We start from the raw sequence: 24,085 nt of genomic DNA on the forward strand, positions 1-24,085 counted from the left end.
TTATTGGGGTATGACCACAGGCTTATTGATAATTGCCCACTGTTAACTACCTAGGCTTAAAGCATACGAATCACGGGTTTAAGGCACAGGCATAGAATCACGGGTTAACTTTGATTGTATATTTCTTTTCCTTTGTTCAGACTAGTTTCAGAGAATTTGGGGAGGTGGGTTTGAGCACGTACAATTAGGGTATATAAGGTTTTCACAAAAACTGGTCGGGGTCCTTGGCTAAGAGAAGACTCTGCCTTGGGCCCACCGGTGTAATAAACTGCACTCCACTATCTACACTGTCCTTCTGAGTGAGTTTGTTTCCTGGAATGCATGGTTACAACAATTGAATCCATGGATATGGAACCTGCAGATATGAAGGACTAACTGTATATTATACCACTAAGATCCCAAAAGCAACCAGTTGGGAACACAGTACTGGTCTCATTCAACAGGTAAGAAACTGAGGCTTGGAGAGGTCAAGTGACTTGCCCAAAGTCACACTGCTGGGCAGAACTTGTGATTGCTCCTACACTGCCAGGCTGTCACCCTGCAGACCCACTGGGAAACAGGCTGTGGAATGACACAGAGTTGGAAGGTCCAGCAGGGGCAAAACTGGGCAGGAGGCTCAGATGCCAGGCTGAGTCTGGACTTCAGTCTGCAGTCATGGGAAACCTCTGAGGGTTTAAGAGCATGGGGGTGACCTGACCAGAACTGTTCAGTCAGATTAACCTGGTGAAGCAGGGTGGACTAGACAGGTGAGAAGCAGGAAACAGGGGGACCACTCACCACTTGTTCAACCAAGATTTACTGAGTACCTAATGTGTGTCCCCTCACTGTTCCATGTCCTGGAGTGTCAGCAGTGAATAAAACAGAGATGCCTGCACTCACAGATTCTCTTCTAGTGGATGGGCAGTAAAGAGCAAAATAAACAAATAAAATACACAGTGACAAGCAGTATGGGATTGTGGACTCAAAAAATACTCACAATCTAAAGGCTGAGAGTTATGTTTTATTTGGTGGGAATATTTAGGACTTCAAGCCTCAGGACAGCACCTCAAGTAACCCTGAGAGAACTGGTCCTAGGAGGCGAGAAGGGTAGCCAGGTTATATAAAAGTTCTGCAATAAACGGCAGGTAGTCTAAATATCAAAAGATTATTGTTAATTAAAGAAAACTAGACATCTCAAGTTAAGGAATTTAGTGCTTTTCTGTGTATGGGAATATGCAAGACATGAAAGAGTCTGGGCTCACTGAAATCATTCTTTTGATTTGCATCTCAGCATATCTGGGGCTGGTTTCCTGTTTCCTCAAGGCTCACCATAGGGTGGCTGCAGTCTGATGGCTGCTAGATGGCAGGTATTCTTTCTTTCCTAAATTCCCTCACGGTTCACCAACCCATGACATCCTTTGTTTATTGATATGGCAGGAAATATTTCATTTTTCAGGATAAATGTAGAGCAAGGTGCGGAGTTTGGGTGTCCTGGGGGCTGCAATGCTAAAGAGGGTGCTCAGTGGGGGTTTACTGAGAAAGGTGATAGTAGAGCAAAGACCTACAGGAGGAAAAGAAGTGGAGGAAGCATGCATAAGGGGCAGGTAGAGCAAAAGTTTGAAGGCAGGAGTGAGTCTGCACATCTGAATCCATTCAGGGGCTGAAGGGAGCCAGGGAAGAGGAAGCCCATACGGAAGGGCCTTGCAGATGACGGTCAGAACTCTGCTCTGCACTCAGAGTGGTTGCTGCTGAAGGCCTTAAGTGGGAGAGGAGCAGCAGAGGTGGAAAAAAGGGATAGAACTTGAAGGCTGGTAAATGGGAAAGGGGCACGAAAAGAGTCAAATATGACCTAAAGGTTGTGAACCTGGTTTATGCTCCAAGAGGGTAAAGGGCAGGTCAGAGAACACTTTCGTTTAATAAATGTCAATAAACCTCAGGCTTTTTTTCAGCCTGAGAAACGTCTGCTCTGGTTCGCTGTCTCCCTAAATACTGTGCCAACGCCCAGATGGGATGCAGGTAAGCGCTGAGAGACCTACCCTCTCACGAGCACTCATGCTTCCTTCACTCCCTTCAAAGTCCGTTCTCAGGCCCCCAGGTCACCTTCCAGGGCTGCTTTTAGTCAGGTAAGAACTAAAGTGATCCTGTCTTGGAACCTACTTTGGGGATGAGGAGTGCTCTTGAACGCACACGCTCAAAGAGTGAGCCGCGGCTGGATTAGGCTTCTAAGTCCCAGACGTTCGAACCTCCGAGACAAGGCTCGGCACATCCCTTCCATTTTTTGGATCTCAGATGCCCCGTGGGTACAGAGTCTGCTCCAACACGAAAGCTTAGGTCTTCTCTGGCCCCTCGGACCCTAACTCAAGTCTCAGGTCAGACCAGGAAGTCCTCGTCCCGGATCGTCCCACCCAATCCCTTGCCTTCTAGTCCTGTCGCCGACACAAGGGTGAGGTCGCAACCCTTACCGGTCCGTAGGCGCCCCGCTGCTTGGCCCCAGCTTGTCCACAGCCTGCACCCTTAGAGCTCGAGCTGCCGGTAGCCACCTTTTTCTCCCCGCCCGCGTGAGGCGAGGATCTGCCGAGGCTCCTCCACCAAGCGGATTGGCTTGGTTCGGTGCTGGCTCCGCTAATCTGCGCTCGCGGTATAGTTCTGCCCAATGAGGCCGGGCCGCGAGGGTACTGCGCCCCGCCCTGTGCCGAGAGTTCGTCGGGTTAGCCCCACCCACCCCAGCCCTGGGCCAATGGGGAGCGGCGGCTAGCGGTCCGCCAATGGGGAGCGAGGCCACGCGCGCGGGGCGGTGGGAACTGCGCAGAGTCGGTGTGTACGTCGGTTGCCGTAACAACGGGAAGTGGAATCCATCCGGGATGGTGAGTGCTTGCTTCGGTCTCGAGCCTCGCGTTCAGAGGCTGAGCCCTTCTCAGGCCTTGCAGGGCCCCGCCGCCTCTCCTGCGCGGTTCTTGGCTTCTCTGAGAGCTTTTGCCGAAGGGCAGGGTAGGGATGCCTGCCGTCCTGCTGGGCCTGTGATTCGCCACCGTCTCCCCTTCAGCCACAGCCGCTCTCCCCCGCCCCCACGGGTTCCCCTGGCCTTTTCCAGCCCCTCCGGAGACCGTCCCTGGGCAAAAAAGACTCGGATTCTCAGAATGTGGCCTCCCGGCCGCCTCTGCCAAAAGTTTACGCACGGAGATGGGGCGGGGGGGGAGGGGAGGGAGAGTTTATAATGTTTGGTTGTTAATGTGTATTTAAAACGTTAAATATAGGGACTTAGGGAAACACTTTGAGCTTCTTGGAGAAGGCTCAGGTGTACTATGGAGAAGGCAATGGCCCCCCACTCCAGTACTCTTGCCTGGAAAATCCCATGGACGGAGGAGCCTGATAGGCTGCAGTCCATGGAGTCTCACAGAGTCGGACACGACTGAAGCGACTTAGCAGCAGCAGCAGGTGTACTAAGAGAATTGAATTTTATTATTCTATATTGACAGAATATACATCTTACCTTAGTAATATTTGGCCAAATCTAGAAGTAATCAGAAAATTGGAGAAATTAGAGCAAAGCAGAGCAGCGTTCTAGGACCTTTTTAAAATTAAGGATCCTCAAATTGGGAGAACTGATTATCCGTATGCAGTTGTCCCCAGTCAGCTCCTTGGCTAGCTCTCTTTGGGGATGATTTTCAATAAGAGGTCCAAAAGAACAAGGGATCTCCTTGCTTACACAAACAATAGTAAAGAAGGAGGGACAGACCATGCATAGAAAGATTCATTGCTCTTTCCAGTAAACCCTGATATCTCTCCTGTTAAGTTTTGAAATCTGTTGGTATAAACTATTTTAAATGATGTGGTTGTAGCTGTTTATTTTTTGGTAAAATGTGGACTCTATTACATAATATTTTGCTTCTGTGTTTGTAAAACTTATAAAGGCCTCTAACTTTAAGAAGGCAAACATGGCATCGACTACCCAGCGAAAAAGGATGAGTCCTAAACCTGAGCTTACCGAAGAGCAGAAACAGGAAATTCGAGAAGCCTTTGATCTCTTTGATGCTGATGGAACTGGGACAATTGATGTTAAGGAACTTAAGGCAAGCTCTATATATTCCCGCTCTGCTGCCTCGAATTTCCTCTGCCTCTTTGTCTTCTGTGCTGTGTTTTCATGTCTTTATTTACCTCAAGAATTATTAAATAAAATTAAGTTGCACATATCAATTTGCTTAATGTTATAGTGATTCCTGTTCATTTTAACAGGATTGTAGCAGAGGCTGGCTTACTGCTGTCAGCACTGTCATTGGTTCTGCTCCTGGGTTTAGATGTGCATGTTAAGATGATCCTATTTTCATTGTAGGTGGCAATGAGGGCCCTGGGCTTTGAACCAAAAAAAGAAGAGATCAAGAAAATGATAAGCGAAATTGATAAGGAAGGGACAGGAAAAATGAACTTTAGTGACTTTTTAACTGTGATGACTCAGAAAATGGTAAGTTAGCTAAGATGATCAGCATATTTTCCACCAATAATGGTGGACAAATTTGAATCTAGATATGAAAATGTCTTCACTGAAAAAAAGTTAATGCAGACTGGAGAGTTCAGCTGATAAAAGAGAGTAGCTGTGACTGAGAACTAGGATGTTTAGGGTCTACTTGATTTTTTTTCAAGGCCACAAAGTCAAAGTCATTTTACCCTCTGCAAAGAAGTAAAAGTGGGATCTTCTGTGACCCAGTACCTGTAGTCAGGGAGGCTGTCACCGAGACCATGTGACATCCTGGCAGGGAAGAGGGGATGGGCTGTCACTTTTTTTACTCTTTCTCCAACAAGTATGTCAGTGTGATAAGCACAAGCAGTAAAACCTTTAATAGTACCAGTAATGTTACGCATTTTGACAAGGCAAAGTCCCTGAACTTTAAAGTTTGAAATTCTTTCCTCTCCCATCTGTTAGTATTCTGGATAGCCTCAGCCTGAGGCTGTGTTTTTTACCGCAGTGAGGATTTGGTCTTTCACCACTTCCAAGGTTGAATTCACCCATTCTCTAGTCTCCAAATGGTCCAGAGAGATGCTAAGATGTCACCTCACCTGTCACCCTCAGTCCCCTGAGTGTCCCACATAAGAAAGGTGTTCCCTTTGGTCCATTTCTCTTTGGCCTCCTGGCTCCTCCTTAGTTTGGCTCATCTACATTCTACTGACCTGTGGAAAAGTAGCTCCATCAATGTGTCAGGTGAGCCTCCCAATGCACAAGCGTGTTCCTCCTTTAATAATCCTGTTGCTTTGAAATCATCTAATCACATCTGTATTTTTCTTTAGGGACTGATTTAAGAGTTCAGGAAGTTTAACATTCTGTAATAACCTAGTAAAGCTGTCCTGCATTCAGAGTTGGTTCCCAGATTGCTCTTATTAGGAGCTCTCACTATCTTTAGCTACCTTTCAGGAATATTTGAAGTTGGAGCTCGAGGAAATTTTACTCTTTTCTTCTGTTAGAGTACTGGGGATCCCAATAACAATTTGTGATCTCATAACAAGTGAAATAGCCTTTTATTTCCTTCCTTCTCCTCCATCCCCACCAAGAAGATTCCTCTTCTAGCAGCTTAAACAGTATATTTCCCCTAAGTCTAACTCCACCTTCTGTTCCCATAACTTAAAAACAAATCTACTTTCTCTTTGGTTTGTACAGAAAATGTTCTAAATGCAAACCTTTACATTTCCTTTTTAGCCTCTGGGTTTGTAATAATTTCATTGTTTATTTTCTTTTTCTGCTCTGGTTGCTGTGTGATCTTCTGTGACACAGCACCGGTAGTCATGGAGGCTGTCACCAAGATCCATGTGACATCCAGGCAGGGCAGACGGGATGGGCAGTGGTGGGCTGCAGGACACAAGTCAATATGAATCGCGAGTGTCTCCCTGTTGTCATGTGTTTTATGTTCTGCTTGTTAAGTCTGAGAAGGATACCAAAGAAGAAATCTTGAAAGCCTTCAAGCTCTTTGATGATGATGAGACTGGGAAGATATCATTCAAAAACCTCAAACGTGTGGCCAAGGAGTTGGGTGAGAACCTCTCTGACGAGGAGCTGCAGGTTTGTGATACTCAGCCTGGAGCCCCATGTGACTTTTTTGAGTTCCATTTTCTCTGGTTATATTTGAAGAAAAATGAGTGTTCTCTTGTCACTCTGCTGACTACTTAATTTCTCTTTTCCTAGTGAGACAAACTTATGGATGCTGCTCCCAGAAAAATATACACATGGATAGTTTTAGGTTTTAGGAATTTCCCTAGTCAGGGAGGCTTTTGAGCTGCTTTCTAGGCGATGCACATGTGGCAAAGTATGACTTGGTTTTCAAATGACTTTTCAGGAACCAAGCTTAATATAAAAGTCAGCCCATTTGCAGCAGGTGGACCATATTGTCTATTCGTGCATCATTATGAAAGCTAATTACTTAGTCACACTTTCGTTACATTTATGAATTGCTCTAAATGGAATCCTTCCTGTCCTGCAGGAAATGATTGATGAAGCTGATCGAGATGGAGACGGAGAAGTCAATGAGCAGGAGTTCCTGCGCATTATGAAGAAGACGAGCCTTTATTAAAATCAGTCTCAGCTTTTCTACCATGAGCACAGGGAACTCGGTTTAGTGCCTGCCGTTGTGTGAAGCCTGGTTTTTGAAAATGTAAATTATTTTTCCCCACTGACGTCTCGGTATAACTTTAGTAACAACTCTAAATCTGTTTTCAACTTTTGAAAGTGTTCTTTGAAATTGAGGTTGTTTGTAAGGTTACTGGGTGACTGCTTTAATTCCCCAGGGCAGAACAAAAGCATGTTAGAATGGAGAAAAGGGTCTTTGAGCTTTCACCCACCTGCCATTCTGCCTTGTATTGCTTAACTCTTGTCCTGCATTCCCACATTTATGCCACCGCCAAACAACTTCTTCTCAAGCACACATTGTACCCATGTCACCACAAGCAGAGAGCATCTCTTCAATGGTTCCAATTTTAATTGACACCTGAGTGCAGCTTTCTCTTTTATAAAACCCAGTGAACTCTTCCTTGCATTTGGATGTGTGTGTGTGTATGTATGGGCTATTTGTTTTATCTTCAAATAAAGGCTTTCTTATTTGAGCTCTTATTCTCTAAGGATGAGTTCTTTAGCCTTGATTATGAGTTCAGCTTCTAAATCACTTTGTCGAAGGTAGCCTGGTAGATCCCAAACTCCTTGCCAGCCCGAGAACAGAAAACAAAATAACCCTTTCCTACTGACATGAATTGGTTTTTGCCTTGGGAACCTGTCAGTTTGTGAAATTAGTTGATCATTTTGCATCAGCCTAAATGATGTCCTAAAAATAGTTTTGGCAAAGTGTACAGCTGGAAAAGGGTCTTACTGGTAATTTGTGCTTAGGGCAAATAGGTGAGAGCCAGGTGATTATGACAGTAGGTAGAGCTTAGCCAGCCTCTTGTCAGTTGATTTGCTGTGTGGTGTCTCAGAATCTCAGTGTAGATTGGGTCCAGTGACCTTGTCCAGCTCCTTCTTGGCCCTATTGGGATGAACTACAAGAGAAATCCTGGCAGATGCCATTAAAGTGTCTGCCCCAGACTGAAGGTGGGGAGCAAGAAGGGATGAGGAGGAATGAAAAATGACCAACATTCACCCGTACATGGGTTTCAGACTTTTGGTAGGGCATCCTTAATCCTGGAGAGGGTTGCCTGATTTAGCCAATAAAAAGACACCTAGGTCAGTTTGAATTTCTGATCCTAGAGAGGGTTGCCTGATTTAGCCAATAAAAAGAGGACACCTGGGTCAGTTTGAATTTCTGATCAATTTTTTTTTAGTATAAGTATATCCCATTTGGCCATTTTGTTGTTTATTCATCATTGATCTGAAATTAGATCAATTTACCTGGGTGTCCTATATTTGAACTAGCAACCCTATGTGTGCTATGTGTTAAAGAGTGACCCCAGGCTTTGTCTCTGCACAGTAGCATCCAGGAGGGACTACTTGAGAAACACTGAGGTGGGGGAGCCTTGGAGCAGGGTTCTCACGTGGGCTTCACCTCTTCCTGGCTGTGTAATTTGCTGCAGGCTACTTCTCTGGGCACCCCAGGCTTCTTGTCTGTAGGGAGAAGAGTTCTGCTTAACTCAAAATCACTGGGGGGTTCAATGAAAACTTAACAACAAAGGCCTAGATTTACAGTGTCTGGGAAGGAGGCATTTCAGAAGTATTCATTCTCACTCATTCTTTTGTTGTGTTTGTCACAAGCTTTTTGTTAAATGTGGGTCCGTGAAGCTTTTTTAATTACTGTCCCCACAGTTGAGTTGACAGCATTTCCTGTGAGGATTTGACCTTCGTCATATTGATGTTTTTTAATAACAGGCATATGATCTGATAAAAGACATACAGTATTGGAAAGGAGTGAAAAAAGTAGGCCCCACTTGCCATTTCACTGTTAACTGTCACCCTGGAAACATTCTTATCTCCTGTCTAATGTTATCCTAAATGAAATAAAGTCAGAATTTCTTGGAGGAAGGGAGAGTGGCAAGTAACATGTTATCCCAAAGGATACTGAAAGTGAAGTTGCTCAGTCATGTCTGACTCTTTGCGACTCCATGGATTGTAGCCCACAAAATTTTCCAGGCAAGAGTACTAGAATGGCTTGCCATTTCCTTCTCCAGGGGATCTTCCTGATCCAGGGATCAAACCCGGGTCTCCTGCATTGCAGGCAGAGGCTTTACCTCTGAGCCATCAGAGAAGCCCAAAGGATAAGGACACATAATGTTCTTACCAAATCTGTGCAGTTGCTCAGTGGAGGGTCAGAAAGATGGGGACGGAGGAGGATCTGAGGCCAGTTCATGGCAGAAGAGAGCTGCAAGGGGGTAGGGAGCTGTGAACAGAGAGGAGCCTGGGGTCAGTTAGCTGGAGGGGATGGTAGGTGAGGCCAGTGAAAAGAGAAGGGAGTAGAGGTTAGTTGATACGAGGCTGGCCCAAGAGGTGTAGGGGGAGTGGTTGGGTAAACTCTGGGCAGTATGGGGGTGGATAGGAAGGGAGGAACAAGGTGGCTCAGTTCCTGAGGATGGTCTGCAGAGCTGGAGGGGGATAGTGGGGATGGGCAGAGAAAGAGAGGGAACAGGGGTCTGTCCTGTGAGTGGACCAGAGAGACGTAGGGGCACTAGGACAGAGTAGACTGGGAGGGGTAGCAGAGGTCAAGTCAACTGGGGATGGGTCACAAAGATATTGGGGACTCCAGGGAGACTGGGAAGTAAGGGACTGAGGTCCATCCATGTGAGTAGGATAAAGTGATGGGAGGTGAAAGGAGAGGGAGAGGGAGCAAGGGTTGGTTTCTGTGCACATGGATCAGGGCTGTAGGAGCTTGGAGGTGCTGAGGGGAAGGTATGAGATCATGTTCAGCTGGAACAGAGAACTAGAGTGCGATCAGAGGTGATGGGGAGGGATAGGGCACAGAGCTCAGTTCGTGTTGGACCAGAGAGCTGTGGGAGAGTGGGTGTGGAATTTTCATGATACAAGATTTTGACAGAGACCAGTTCACAGGAGGATGGACTAGAGAGCTGTTTGAGAGCTGTGGGGAGGGGAAAGAGGGAAGAGGAGGGAGCAGGGGTTCCTACATTGGTGCTTTGGAACTGTGGTGCTGAAGAAGACTCTTGAGAGTCTTTTGGACTGCAAGGAGATCCAACCAGTCAATCATAAAGGAAATCAGCCCTGAATATTCATTGGAAGGACAGATGCTGAAGCTCCAATACTCTGGCCACCTAATGCAAAGAGCTGACTCATTGGAAGAGACCCTGATGCTGGGAAAGATTGAAGGCAGGAGAAGGGGGCGAAAGGAAATCCTGGTGTGCTGCAGTCCATGGGGTCGTAAAGAGTTGGACACAACTGAGTGACTGAACTGAACTGAATTTAGGAGGACTTGTGGGCTGCTTCCTAGATAAAACTTAGACAACAGCCTTGCAGATATGTCCCTTGCCACTAGGTGGAGTCCCAGGACAGAGAGGCTCCAAGGAAAGCTATGTGGAGCACAGTGATTTAAGCTAGATATTCTCAGGTGCCTTGAGAGGGCTGTGGTTCCACCCAGCCTTGGAGTGTGATGGAGAGGATGCCACAGTGTCTGGAATCCTGGCAGAGCTGAGGACCCCTCAGAAAAGCTACCAGGTGTGAACACTGATGGAATGATAGCTTGTCTGGTTGGATATTTGAGTAAATTTAATTAAAAGAGAATAAAATGACATGTTTGCATTTCTGAGTGTTTGCAGGGGAAAATTGTTTATCTACTACATGGCCTTATTGAGATCCCAGCTACACTGAACATTTCTCAAGGGAAGGGTACAAATGTGCTTTTGACTTCTTCATAGCCATGCTTTGTGCCCAGTAAGATGCTCTATTCACGATCAGTCCTCCTCATTTGCCAGTGTTGTTGATCCTGTAGCAAGTGTTTATTAACTGATTGAGGATTCCAACATTCTGTGGCTTTTTTCTATTCATTGTGCCTTCTTATGGCCTGAATTGTCTTTCCTTAAAAGATATGTTGCAGTCCTAGCCCTCAGGACCTCAGAATGTGACTATATTTGGAGATATCTCTAAGGTGGGCCCCCATCCAATCTGACTGGAAAGGGGAAATTTGGAAATTTGTATGCAGGCATGCATAGAGGGAAGCCAATGAGACAGAGACAATTATCTGTAAGCTAATGAGAGAAGCATGGACTAGATCCTTTCCTCACAGCCTTAGACAGAAGCAGTTCTGCCAAAGCTTTGATTTTACACTTCTAGATTCCAGAACTGGGAGACAGTAAACGTCTATTGTTTAAGGCCCAGAATCTGTGGGACTTTGTTGTTTCAGCCCCAGCAAACTCATACGTGTCTCTCTCACTGAAAAACTTCCTTTATTCCTCCAAGTATCTTCACCAGAAGTGCACATGGTGGTGTCAAGGAAACAGAAATTGGACATGGAGGTATGTAGCCTCACCCCCCACCTGCAGAAATGCGCCCCCCTTTAATTTAGAGTGTAAGCTTGTATATGGATGGGAGCCCATCTCCTTGGGAGATGTTGTACATGGATGAATATTTGTGTAATCCCTCATAGAAATAGGTCGAATGATTACAAACAGCCTGAAAAGCATCGGAAAAATGAATGACCAGAGACAGTGTGACAGAATTTCAGATGTGGTTAGGGTTGTTGATTCTCACCTGGTATCTAGAGTTTAAGAGCAATGCTTTCAGAATGAATCTGGCTCTCTGGAGAACAGACACAAACCTCATGATGGGTACTGTGAAGTAGTGGGGAAATGTCTCTGGAGCTGGACAAGTGAAATTCCATTATGTGACCTCTGGCAAGTTATCTAGAGCATCAGTACTTCACTGGTTTCATCTGTCAAAGGTTTTTATTTTATTTTATTGGAGTATAGTTGATTTACAATGTTGTTTCAGGTGTTTCAGTTTCAGGTGTAGAGCAAGGTGATTCAGTTATACATATACATGTATTCATCTTTTTCATATTCTTTTCCTACATAGATTCTTACAGGATATTGAGTAGAGTTCTCTGTGCTTAATGCAAGTCCTTGTTGGTGATCTGTTTTATATGTAGTAGTGTGTATATGTCAATCTCAATTTCCTGATTTACCCTTTGCTCCATGTTTCCCCTTTGGTAACCACAAGTTTATTTTCAAAATCTATGAGTCTGTTTTGTAAATAAGTTCATTTATATTATTTTTTAAAAATTTGAATCCCTGTGTGAGTGATATTGTATGATGTTTATCTTTCTCTTTCTGACTTACTTCAGTCTGTATGACAGTCTCTAGCTCCATCCATGTCTCTACAAATGACACAATTTTGTTCCTTTTTATTGGCTGAGTAATATTCCATATATGTATACCATATCATTCCTCTGTTGATGGGCATTTAGATTGCTTCCATGTCCTGGCTGTTGTAAATAGTGCTGCCATGAACACTGGGGTGCAAGTACCTTTTCAAATTATACTTTTCTCCAGATATAGACCCAGGAATGAGATTACTGAATCACATGGTAGTTCCATTTTTAATTCTTTAATGGACCTCTATAATATTTTCCATAGTGGCTGCACCAATTTACACTCCCCATAGCAGTGTAGGAAGGCTCAGAGAGGGTTTATTAATAGAATCTACCTCAAGGGCACTTGTAAGGATTAAATAATCCAATATATCTAAAGAGCTTAGAACAATACATTGCACATAGTAGGCATTCAAAAAACATTTGGTGAACAAGGAAATTCAGAATTTGGCTAAAATCCTCAACTATAGGGTTTGGTAGTTACAGCATTTATGGTACAATTTATGGAGATACCTTTAGAACAAGAATTCCTAACCTGGGACCCTTTTGCTTCAGAGGTCCATGAATTACCCCAAGGAGGTTCTTAAACCTCTTAAATAGCACGCATGATTTGTAGGTACAGGCAGATGGGCAACTTTCATCAGAACTAAAGAGTTTCTGACACACTGCCTCAAAATTGGGCATTGCCATTTGGTGTGTGGAGGGAAATACATAAACCTGTAACATTATGTTGAATTTCTTCAGTCACCAAATGTTTTTTGAATCCATACCATGTGCTATACACTGTTCTAAGCTCTTTATATATATTGGAATATTTAATCCTTAATTGTGTAGTAGTAGTAATAGTTATAGTGTGTGAGACCTGATTTGTGGTCCTCTGTCCACACAGGTATTCCCTGAAATCTGCCTCTTCCCTGGCTCTGCCCTGGTATTTACATGGGTGAGCCCCAGCATCATTTCCATGCAGAGCCTGAGACTGATGCTTTCTTGCCACCCTGGGGTCTGGGAATCTCTGCCATGTGGTCTCTGTCCCTGTCTAGACCTCCTCTCCCAACCCTTTTAGCCTTTATTAGCTTGAAAGTCAATCTTCTTGAAGGAAAATACTAACAAAAGATGATTTATTTTCTTTAAGAAGTTTTTCTTTCGCCATGCTGATTAAAAGGCCTTTTACTTATTTATCTTCAGCAATTTTTGAAAGCTTCAATCCATTTTCAGGTTTAGCCTTCCTGAAATGGTTCTTTGGGATTCATACCATTGCTTTTATTAAAAAAAAAATCAAGCAGTATCTCTTTTCTTTCATTCTATCTTTTCAAATTATTTATCATTTTTCACTTCCCTGGTAGCTGCTGGAGAAGGGATAGGCTACCCACTCCAGTGTTCTTGGGCTTTCCTGGTGGCTCATTCGGTAAAGAATCTGCATGCAGTGTGGGAGACCTGGGTTTGATCTCTGGGTTGGAAAGGTCCTGGAGGAGGGCATGGCAACCCACTCCAGTATTCTTGCCTGAAGAATCCCCATGAACAGAGGAGCCTGGTGGGCTTTAGTCCATGGGGGTTGCAAAGAGTCGGACACAACTGAGTGACTAAGCACAGCACAGCACAGCATGTCATTTATTCAGCAATAATGAGCATCTATTTTGACTCAGGCCCTTAAGTAAACAAAATACAGACACATGGGATTTACATTCTGATGAAGGAGACAGAAAAACAATCTCAATAAAATAAAGTGAGAAAATATAGAAAAGGATGGAAGGCTGCTATTTTAGACAGGATGGTTAGGGAAGGACTCTGTGCGGATGTTGTTGTTCAGTTGCTCAATTGTGTCTGACTCTTTGCAACCCCATGGACTGCAGCACACCAGGCTACCCTGTCCTTCACCATCTCCCTGAGCTTGCTCAAACTCAGGTCCATCGAGTGGGTGATGCCATCCAAGCATCTCATCCTCTGTCATCCCCTTCTCCTCCTGCCTTCAGTCTTTCCCAGCATCAGGATCTTTTCCAATGAGTCAGCTCCTTGCATCAGGTAGCCAAAAGTATTGGATCTTCAGCTTCAGCATCAGTCCCTCCAATAAATATTCAGGGTGATTTCCTGTAGGATTGACTGTGGGGATGACATTCAAGCAAAAACCTGAAGCCATGAGAAGATCTGGGGAAAGAGTACTGCAGCAGAGAGAATGACAAGTACAAAGACCGGTGGAACAGTGAGGAGGTCCATGTGGCTGCAGCAAAATGAACAAAGCGAAAAATGTCAGGTTGCAGAAGGCAGGGGTTGGGTAAGGTAAGGCCTCATAAACCCCATAAGTGCGGGGGGCGCTCCGCAGAAAGAGAGAGGTAGTGGAAATTCCCTCACCAAAGCCGAGGCGCCCGAGGAGAGATGAGCCTGCTGTCTGCCAACCCAGCCTCTCGGCAAGCGAGAGACAATCAGACACGACAGGGATTCCGTCTAAGCAGTTCCGCTTTATTGCCACAAACTCTTGGTTTATATAGGCAAGCAAGGGGGTTTTGCGAGGGTTGGACCAATCACATTAAAGGTCAAATTGTAATATGCCATAGTTGCACCAATCACGTTAAAGGTCAAATCTTAATATACCATAGTTGCACCAATCACATTAAAGGTCAAGTCGTCATGCACTTCATGTAGCAAGAGTCTATGGTGATCACGCGCTGTCCATGTGCAGGGAAATCAAGAGAGCCAATGAAAAGTTTTGACAAACAACTTAGGCCACACCCTCATCTCTTCCGCCAGGCGCCATCTTAGCTCTAAACCACAAAGCTAGCCCTTCTCTTTTCAAGGTTTCCCATTTAGGGCCCCACAAGTAAGGGTTATATTTTGCAGACAGTGGACTGTCATCACTGAGAACTGAGCAGGAAGATAACCTGCATTGTACTGAAAAGTATCACACTGGTAGCTGTGTTGAGAATTGCGTATAGGAGCAAGGGTGGAAGCATATATCTTTCTGTAATATGAGCTCATTTCCCTGCATAGCCACATGGCTGACTTTTAAAAGTCTCATTTGGATTATCTGAGATTGGCAAATTTCTGGGATAGTATTTGCTGTGGAATTTGAAGTAATGAAGGCAGATTTCCCCTTTTTACAATCCTCCTTTTTCAGAGTCATCTTCCCTTCTAGAGTCTTTAGCAGTAGTGCTGCAAATTGTGTTGTGTGCTATTTTGCTTTCTTCCTTTTTCGTTCTGGAGTCTGCTTTCTCAGTTCCTCTAATCTAAGTTCATGTTTGATGTCCACCCACGCTTGACTGTCATTGTTATAAACCTCAAAATGTCATTATTATTTTTCTCCCAAATTCTGGTCATTTCCTCATCCATAGTCAGGTTTAATCAATCATTCTACATGCAGTGGTCTATAACTCCCAGACCCACGATTTCCCAAACTCTTAGTCCTTTCAAATCCATAAAGAATTGGGGCAATCTTGATCCTTGAATCATCAGCATTGGGCAGGAACTATTATTACCCCATATTACAGATAAAATACCTGAGGCCCAGAAAGGTTAAGCACAGCAGCTAAGACTCAAGCTCAGAGTTTCTGGCTCTAGAGTTCATGACCTTTCTACTCTTATCACTCTGCTGTCTAAGACAACATGCTCCTTGTTTCAATTAGCTTAAATACTTTTAAGTGAAAACTAGATGGTTGAACCTATTCTTTTTCTCTCTGGGTTGATTAACATGTTTTTCTATTCTTAATTTCTTACTTAAAATTTTGATTTTTTATAACACCTATCAAGGAAATCGCTTAAATACACCACAGCTTTCTGCTATGGGTTTGGTCTCCAAAGCAGTTCATATGACCGGTCCAACTATTAATTTTTTGTGTCAACTTGACTGAATCGTAGGGTGTCAAACATTATTTTGGGTGTTTCTATGATGATCTTTTTGGATGAGATTAACATTTACATCTATAGACTAAGAAAAGCAGATTGCTCTCCTTAATGTGGTTGGGTCTCATTCAATCAGTGGAAGGCATGAGTAGAGCAAAAAAGGCTGACAATTCCACTGAGTCACAGAGAAAGAATCTCTTCTTTGAACTGGAACTCTGGCTCTTCCTGGGTCTTGAGTCTGCCAGCTTTCATACTGGAACCACACCACTGGCTGTCCTCATTTCTAGATCTTCACACTCAGACTGAAACTTATGCCATCAGCTCTCCTGAGTCTCCAACTTGCTAACTCACCCTGCAGATCTTGAGACAAGTCAGCCTCTGTAATCCTGCCAGCTAATCTGTCCCTGTCTGTCTTTTTATCTTTCTTTCTCTCTCTATATATATACATGCATATGTATATTCATGTAAAACAAAACCAATAAGAGATGATTTATATATATAAAACCTTCTATTCTGGAGAACCTCAACTAATACAGCCAGCAGAGGGCAATGTCTTCTCAAACACTACCTGTTACCCATTTGAAACTGTTGGACATTTGTTTTCTTTAAGAGGGAGAAATTCTTTCTGATTCTTCTTCCCCCCTCCCCCAGACAAAGGAAGCAATTTCAAAGAGGGAAAAGAGCATAAAGAATTGTTAGTATATGTGATAGGGTAAGGTCATTCCAAAACAGAACCAAGACTTCCTAGGTGATATGTTCTGCATGAAAGTGAAAATGAAGTCACTCAGTCTTTGCGACCCCAAGGACTGTAGCCTACCAGGCTTCTCCATCCATGGGATTTTCCAGGCAAGAATATTGGAATGGGTTGCCATTTCCTTCTCCATGAGAAAAATACTAAAATTCTGCTGCTAGTGATAAAACTAGTCAATACAGCTTATTCTTCCAAGACATCAATGACCACATTATAACCAGTGGGGTAAACTATAAGGTAAGATTTCAGGGGTGGAATTTCTCTAACAGAAAGAACAGTGGAAGGGGTGGAAAGAAGGATGGAAATTGATATTAATTACACAATGTGTATATTCATTATATATAATTTTACATTCATGCCTATATAAGAATATAAATACAGAGAACAAGTTTTGAAAGGATGCACACCAAACTTTTAACACTGGTTTTCTCTGGGGAGAAGAGGGAGGGGGCTATAGTGAAATGGACTTCTTCCTTTTAACGTGCTTTGGGCTTGAATTTCTTAAAACAAGATTGTATAAATCTTATATGACTTTTCTATTTAAAAATGTTAGTAAATAACACTTCACACATACTAGGATGGCCAGAAAAAAATGGAAAATAAATGTTGGGGAGGATGTGAAAACATTGGAACCCTGGTTCATTGCTGGCAGGAGTACAAAATGGTGCAGATATTTTGGAAAACAGTTTGGTGATTTATCAGAAGATTAGACATTAAACTGCCATATGACCCAACAATTCCACTCTTAGATGTATCACAAAAAGAACTGAAAGTACAGACCTAAAAAGAGTTTACACATTCATGTTCATAGCAACATTATTTACAATAACCAAAAGGTGGAAACTCAAGTGTCCATCAACAGATGAATGGATAAACAAAACATGGTTTATATAATACAATGGAATATTATTCAGCTGTAAAAAGGAATGAAAATTTGATATATGCTATAATATGGATGGACTCTGAAAACATTTTGTTTAGGGAGAAAAATCAGATACAGAAAGACAAATACTGTGTTTGCCCACTTGTATCATGTACCTAGAATAGACAAATACATAGAGATAGAAAGTAGAATGGGCTTCCTGGGTGGCTCAGTGGTAAAGAATCCACCTGCAATACAGGAGATGCAGCTTTGATCCCTGTGTCAGAAAGATTCCCTGGAGGAGGGCGTGGCAACCCACTCTAGTATTCTTGCCTGGAGAATCTCACGGACAGAGGAGGCTGCCACACTACAGTCCATACGGTTGCAAAGAGTCAGACATGACTGACGTGACTGAGCACAAGCATGAAAAAATAGAATACAAGTTACCAGGGGCTGAGGGGAGAGGAGGGAGAGAGATTATTTAATGGGGACAGAGTTTTCATTTGTGATGATGAAGTTTTTGAGTATAGGTAGTTGCAATGGTAACTATTTATGTCATGAAATTGTACACTTATAAACAGTTTAAATGACAAATATTATGTTATGTATATTTCACTGCAGTAAAGCAACCTGAACAATTCTTAAGAGTGAGGCCTGGACCTGTGTTTGTTCATCATTGCAAATGTAGAGCCTAGTACAATGCCTTGTGCACAGTAGGTACTCAATAGATACTTGTTGCATGAAAAATAAATGACTAATAAACTTAAAAAATTGTCTTCTCATTTGGGCAACCACTGTCAATTGTCAATTATTTGATGCACAATAAGAAGTGTCAATACAAGCCTGAAATTCATATATTTGGTTGTTGTTAATGGCACCCCACTCCAGTACTCTTGCCTGGAAAATCCCATGGGCGGAGGAGCCTGGTAGGCTGCAGTCCATGGGGTCGCGAAGAGTCAGACACAACTGAGCGATTTTACTTTCACTTTTCACTTTCATGCATTGGAGAAGGAAATGGCAACCCACTCCAGTGTTCTTGCCTGGAGAATCCCAGGGATGGGGAGACTGGTGGGCTGCCGTCTATGGGGTCGCACAGAGTCGGACACGACTGAAGTGACTTAGCAGCTGCAGCATAAAGATGGTGTATCAGTTAATGAGAGTTAACTGTTGTATCAAGCAATCTCTGTGTCTCAGTGAGCTAACTCAAGAAAGGATTATTTTTCACTCATGTCATAGTTCAAATCACTGGAAATGGCTTGGATGCTGCCTAGGCTTGACTCCATACAGGATATCAGGGACCAAGCTTCCTTCTTTCCAGTAGCTCCAAAGGCCCCTAGGCACTTCAAAATCTCCACTGACTTCTTTGCACATGGCTGGAAGATGAGTAAAGAGACAGATCTTGGAGGACCACATGTGAGATTTGAGTGGCCAGACCTGCAAGTTTCATAGTCTCTTTCCCCTACATTCATTTGGTGAGAAATCAGTCACATGTCTACACTGAATCAGAAGGGACTCTGGGAAATGTATCCCAACCACAAGTAAAGTAGGAAAAAGAAATGGTTTTTGATGAACATGTAGAATCGCCTCACATTTATTCTGAATGTTGCTGTGAGAATCCTGCAGTCCCTGCTCTTTTCCCTGTGTATTGTGTAACAGCCTTTGACCACAGCAATAAAATAGATAATATATATGTAGGGAGCCCAGGCTGCCCAGGACCAAAGTCCTGAGAGCTTTGGTGTTTAAGAAATGGAAAGAGGAGGAGAGGCAAAGTAAAGAGACTGAAAATAAGGAAAGTGACTGCAGAAAATTTAAGGGAATGAAATGTCATAAAAGCAAGGGGAGGGTGTGTCAGGAAACAGACCTTAGCAAGATTTCTGGAAACCAAAATGTGGGGGCCTAGGATGAAATGTGGTAAGTAGAGAAATGTATGTAGAACATTTTTGAGAAAGTTGACTATAAAAGGATAAGAAGAGAAGGATAGTACCTAGTGGTCATGTGGAAGTGTCACGGGAATGAACTTTAATTATTTTGTTTTTAATGGGAGAGAGTTGAGAATGTTTGAACATTTAAAGGGAAATAACCATAGTAAATAAAACCAGTGTGGTATAAGACCAAGAAAAAAAATGGATTATTGGAACAGAAGAAATGGTCTTGAAACAGACTTGAGTGTATATAACAGTTTGGTTTGTGTCAGGGATGCTGGGAAAGGATGGACCGTTTTTGATGTACATATGTATGTGATTGCCTAGGTCTTTATATTTCTTTTTTTCAGAAAGGATTTAAGGACACTTAAAAAGATATGTTCTGGTGGCAACATAAAACAAATGATTAAAGAAGGAGAAAATGATATGCTGGGACAATGAGGTGAAACATGCATTTGGGTTTGTTGAGTTTAAACATCTTTGACCATTTTAAACATCAGTGCTGAGCTGATTTTAGATACCTTGATCAATTTGTGCTGTAATCGATTAGATGAGTAATTCCATTTATATATTCCATTATATATTCCAATAAATTCCATTTATTGCTCTGCAGTATCACTTGTCAGGCAGAGACTCACATTTATTCTGAATGTTGCTGTGAGAATCCTGCAGTCCCTCCTCTTTGCCCTGTGTATTGTGTAACAGCCTTTGACCACAGCAATAAAATCTGACATGAACATTAGGTGCTAACTGTTCTGACTTCAGAAACAGCTTCTAAGTCACACAAGAACCTTGCTTTCATTTCTCTATAATTATATCTTGTTTCTGACCCCAAGTCAGCCATCCTGTGCTGTATTTACCCTGAAGTCTTTCTCCTAAACTGCTTGATACCCTTAAGCCTCCACATACTCTTATGTCTACAATGTCCACTTATTTCTTCTCTTCCCCAACAGACTCATTGTCATCCTACATGATCCAGCTTATCTGTCACATACTCAAAGGGAATCTTTCATGATGGCTTGGCTTGGATCTATGCTCCTTTCTGTGTTTCCCTAGCCCCTGATCTCTTGTCATCGCTCTGGTTCTACTAGGTTAGCAAGTCATCTACTCCACTGACCTTCAACTCTGCATCCTTGGGGCCTAATACCTGGCACAATCAGAGTTGTCACACTATGCATGGAAATTTTGTTGTAGAGAGATAGGGATTTGCACTTAACAGTCACAACTATCATTTTGACCTGCATGATGATCACAGATTTCTCAAGTGTTACATTTCTGATTTGTGCAATTTTTTGGTTCTCTTTATTTTTAAAAACTTTTTATTTTATATTGGGGTATAGGCGATTAACAATGTTCTGATAGTTTCAGGTAAACAGGTATGGACTCAGCCATGCATATACATGCATCTGTTCTCCCCCAAACTCTCCTTCCATCCAGGCTGCCATATCTGTGCAATGTTTTTTCCTGTGGTTTTGTATGTATATTGTACCTTGACGAAGCACTGTTAACAAAAAAATCCATCCTTTTAACCAACTGCAGTTGTTTTTGCTTTCCAGGGGAGAGCCATGGTTTTCTCTGGGTAGGTAGTTCTTTTCTTAGGGAGATACTTGGCTCTCTTGGGGATGAAAGGGGAGAATCACAGAGACGAGAATTTCACTCCACCCCCACCCCCGCATGAAGGCAACAGAATTTGCATTTTCCTGGTACAGTCACTTTAACACTAAAGAAAAGTATCTTCTAGTGTTGAAGGGCTTAGGGACCCCATGTGACTGCTACTTTGCTACTGACACTTTTCAAAGGCCTTTCATGTCCACTCTTTTGTTTGGTATTCTGGACAGAAAATGTCAATATGGCCTCATTGTCCTTCTGTGAAAGGATCTATCCAGGGTGATCATCTCAACCTGGAGCACAGGTGCCAATGACCAGGAAGCTTTGAGAAACTGGAATCTTGGGCAGAAATGTACTGGTCATGGGCCCTGGGACAGGAGACGTCCCTTAGCCTATGGGATGACAGAGAGAAACAGATCCAGATGTTTTGAATTGGATAAGCTTCAGCGCAACCCACTCAGGCTGCCTGAGATATCAACACAGCCTTGAGTGTCAGACTAAGCTGAATCCGAGTCCTGGCTTGGGCTGCTTGGTAGCTTGCATGACCCCAAGCAAGGTACTTAATCCCTCCAAATTGCAGGTACCTGCTCTGTGAGATACTTGTGGTCTGTACCTCACACAAGTGGGAGCACTGAAGGACACATTAGTCTGTTGTGTGTGTGTTAGTCACTCAGGCGTGTCTGACTCATTGTGACTCCATGGACAGTCCATGGAATTCTCCAGGCAAGAATACTGGAGTGGGTTGCCATTTCCTTCTCCAGGGGATCTTCCTGACCCAGGGATCAAATCTGCGTCTCCTGCATTGCTGGCAGATTCTTTACCATCTGAGGTACCAGGGAAGCCCTCTATTATCTGCTGGGGCTGCCATAATGAAATACCAATGATTGAGGGGCTTAAACCTATTGTCTCCCACTTCTGAAGGCTGGAAGTCTGAGAGGGGTGAGTATATCTGTTCCTTCTGAGGCCTCTCTCCTTGGCATGTAGATGGCAACCTTTTCCCTGTGTCCTCATGTGGTCTTCCCTCTGCCTGTCTGTGTCCTAATCTCTTCTTCTCATAAGGACACCAGTCATATTGAGTTAGGGCCCATCCTAATGACCTCCTTTAACTTAAGGGGTCCTTAACCCCCTTAAGGATCTTATCTGAAAATCCAGTCACATTCTGAGGTACTAGTGTTGGGACTTCAACATAGGAATTTTGGGGGACTGAAATTCAGCCTTGAGCATATATCATCCCAGGGTCTGACAAACACGTTGTTGTTGTTATTCAGTTGCTCACTCATGTCCAACTCTTTACAACCCCATGGACTGCAGCATTTCAGGCTTCCCTGTCCTTCACTATTTCCCTGAATTTTCTCAAATGTATGCTGCTGCTGCTAAGTCGCTTCAGTCGTGTCTGACTCTTAGCGACCCCATGGACTGCAGCCTACCAGGCTCCTCTGCCCATGGGATTTTCCAGGCAAGAGTACTGGAGTGGGTTGCCATTGCCTTCTCTGGCTTAAATGTATAGTGTACAATAAAAGAAACGAGCAAGTATGTTATAATCATATTCAATGTGTGTATGTGTGTGTGCGCATGAAAAAGTGTTAAACAAACTTACTCTGTAATCTTGAATATGAATGGAAATTATCACTATGAACTATGAGATATTTTATTTTTAACCTTTGTGTGTATATAATTCCTAGCACCAAACATTGACATGATCTAGAAATCAGCCCAGCAGCAATGAGCCTTCTTGAAATTTCATTTCCCACTTAAAATAAAACAACAGCAAAAACAAAAATGGAGGTCTTTGAGAATATAGCTTGTTCCAAGTGTGGGGCAAGGAACATAACAGATAAGCATGGAACATCTTGTCATACTGCAAAATGAAGATTAGTAGGGTGGTGTTCAAAAGTCTTAGGATCCCAACTACCTGCAAGGGACTCATACTGGCCATAGAGGAGACCACTTCATGATCAGTAAGAATGAAACTGTAATTGATTAAGACAGATAAAATTTGTCTAAATATACAAGCTCAAAATGATATTTTACTTTATTTTTTATGTTTTATGTTTTATTTATTTTTTAATTTTTTTAATTTTAAAATCTTTAATTCTTCAAAATGATATTTTAAAATGACAATTTTGGGAGGATGCTAGAAGGTTAATATTTTCTTTTGGAAATTGGGAAATAAAGGGAAAGATTCAAGCATTTGTCAGTCCTTTCTTGTACAAACTGTAGATGAGGGAAAGAGTGTCTTTATAGAAGTATTCCAACAAAGAAATGAAGGAGTAAGATAGCCTTGGATTATTACCATTTACAACCTCTAATAAATTAAAAATCTAAGCATTAAGAATCAGTGGGTACTGACAATACAAAAACAGACAAAAAGATACAATGTGCCTCTTGATGAAGAATGCTGTCCCACCTACAATGTAGTCTTCCCCACAAAATATCAAACTTGAGTCTGATTATACCTCTAAATCCAACTGCCAATGTGCAACACATGTTGAGGATACTTGGGCCTGTTAAACCACGATATGAGTATGCAATTGATGGAATGCTGCTAAGGGAAACTCCTCAGGGCAAAGAATTTGGTTCCTTTGACAAACAAATTATGGAAGGGAATAAAAGAGAGAGGGAACACCTGTAGATTAAAAGACTCTGAAAATATGTTTATGTATGTGTGTGTATGTGAGGGGCTTCTCAGGTGGTGCTAGTGGTAAAGAACCTGCCTGCTGATGCAGGAGATGCAAGAAACGTGGGTTTGATCCCTGGGTCGGGAAGATTCCCTGGAGGAGGGAATGGCAACCCACTCAAGTATTCTTGTGCAGAGAATCCCATGGACAGAGGAGCCTGGCGGGCTGCTGCCCATGGGATCACACAGAGTCGGACATGACTAAAGTGACTTAGCATGCACACACACATTGCAAAATAAAAATTCAGGGCTGCTCGTTTAAAAATTAAATTTCAAAATGGTGAGAACAGAGCATTATACCAAGCATGCAGAGCACTTCTAAGCGTAGGGCCCTTTGGGACTCCCTACATTGTACACTCTCATCCATGAGACTAGCTTGGTTCTAACCTTGGGCCTGCTCCTTAACCCAAGCAGGTGTGTACTATGTGATCATCTTGGGGAAACTGCTTTACAAACTGCCAAGTTCTGGGCTTGAAGATTGAAGAGCTTCCTGAAGCCCATTATGATCTAGTTCTTGGTATCTTTGGGGCTCATTTTGGACTTTTCTCATTAGTTTGTGTACTCTACTGCACTCTTTCCTCATCATCCTCTCAAGATCTCTTGCCCAGTATGCAGCCCCCTTTCACTTGGCTATTGGCCAGGTCCTTCAATCTGAAAGGATCAGAGTGAAGGGGTACGTAT

General features: G+C 43.0%; 2 protein-coding genes and 1 long non-coding RNA gene across 7 annotated transcripts in view; 1 reads left to right on the plus strand and 2 right to left on the minus strand.

The window, feature by feature from the left end:
• Window positions 1–2,578, minus strand: part of NSDHL (NAD(P) dependent steroid dehydrogenase-like) — a 28,405-nt gene extending 25,827 nt beyond the window's left edge. For all 3 annotated transcript variants that reach the window (XM_027962941.3, XM_027962940.3, XM_042242572.2), the window contains exon 1: window positions 2,442–2,578. The gene's annotated coding sequence lies outside the window, so the exon portion shown is untranslated. The remainder of the gene's footprint in view (window positions 1–2,441) is intronic.
• CETN2 (centrin 2) lies at window positions 1,927–7,062 on the plus strand. 3 transcript variants are annotated; one of them, XM_060407603.1, is made up of 5 exons: window positions 1,927–1,995; window positions 3,891–4,049; window positions 4,310–4,438; window positions 5,888–6,025; window positions 6,444–7,062. In XM_060407603.1, the coding sequence occupies exons 1-5, from the start codon at window positions 1,990–1,992 to the stop codon at window positions 6,531–6,533; spliced, it is 522 nt and encodes a 173-aa protein (XP_060263586.1). In that variant the 5' UTR covers window positions 1,927–1,989; the 3' UTR covers window positions 6,534–7,062. The 3 variants fall into 3 exon arrangements, with proteins under 3 accessions (XP_060263586.1, XP_060263585.1, XP_060263587.1); XM_060407602.1 differs by lacking the exon at window positions 1,927–1,995 and adding an exon at window positions 2,744–2,843; XM_060407604.1 differs by lacking the exon at window positions 1,927–1,995 and adding an exon at window positions 2,814–2,967.
• A 6,268-nt stretch (window positions 7,063–13,330) lies between these two features.
• LOC132658854 (uncharacterized) lies at window positions 13,331–14,207 on the minus strand. Its single transcript, XR_009598939.1, has 2 exons — window positions 14,100–14,207; window positions 13,331–13,968 (listed from the first exon to the last, which is right to left on the minus strand). It is a non-coding gene; the product is annotated as an uncharacterized LOC132658854 (long non-coding RNA).
• Between the last annotated feature and the right edge of the window lie 9,878 nt (window positions 14,208–24,085).

The sequence above is a fragment of the Ovis aries genome, chromosome X (genome assembly GCF_016772045.2).
Source record: "Ovis aries strain OAR_USU_Benz2616 breed Rambouillet chromosome X, ARS-UI_Ramb_v3.0, whole genome shotgun sequence".
NCBI lineage: Eukaryota > Metazoa > Chordata > Mammalia > Artiodactyla > Bovidae > Ovis > Ovis aries.

Bases quoted from the DNA above. Each gene is read 5' to 3' on its own strand.
- CETN2 (XM_060407602.1), top strand. From the start codon at position 2,745: ATGGGGAGCGAGGCCACGCGCGCGGGGCGGTGGGAACTGCGCAGAGTC. The intron at 4,439-5,887 runs GTAAGTTAGCTA...CTGCTTGTTAAG, and splicing joins CTGTGATGACTCAGAAAATG to TCTGAGAAGGATACCAAAGA. The intron at 6,026-6,443 runs GTTTGTGATACT...CCTGTCCTGCAG, and splicing joins TCTCTGACGAGGAGCTGCAG to GAAATGATTGATGAAGCTGA.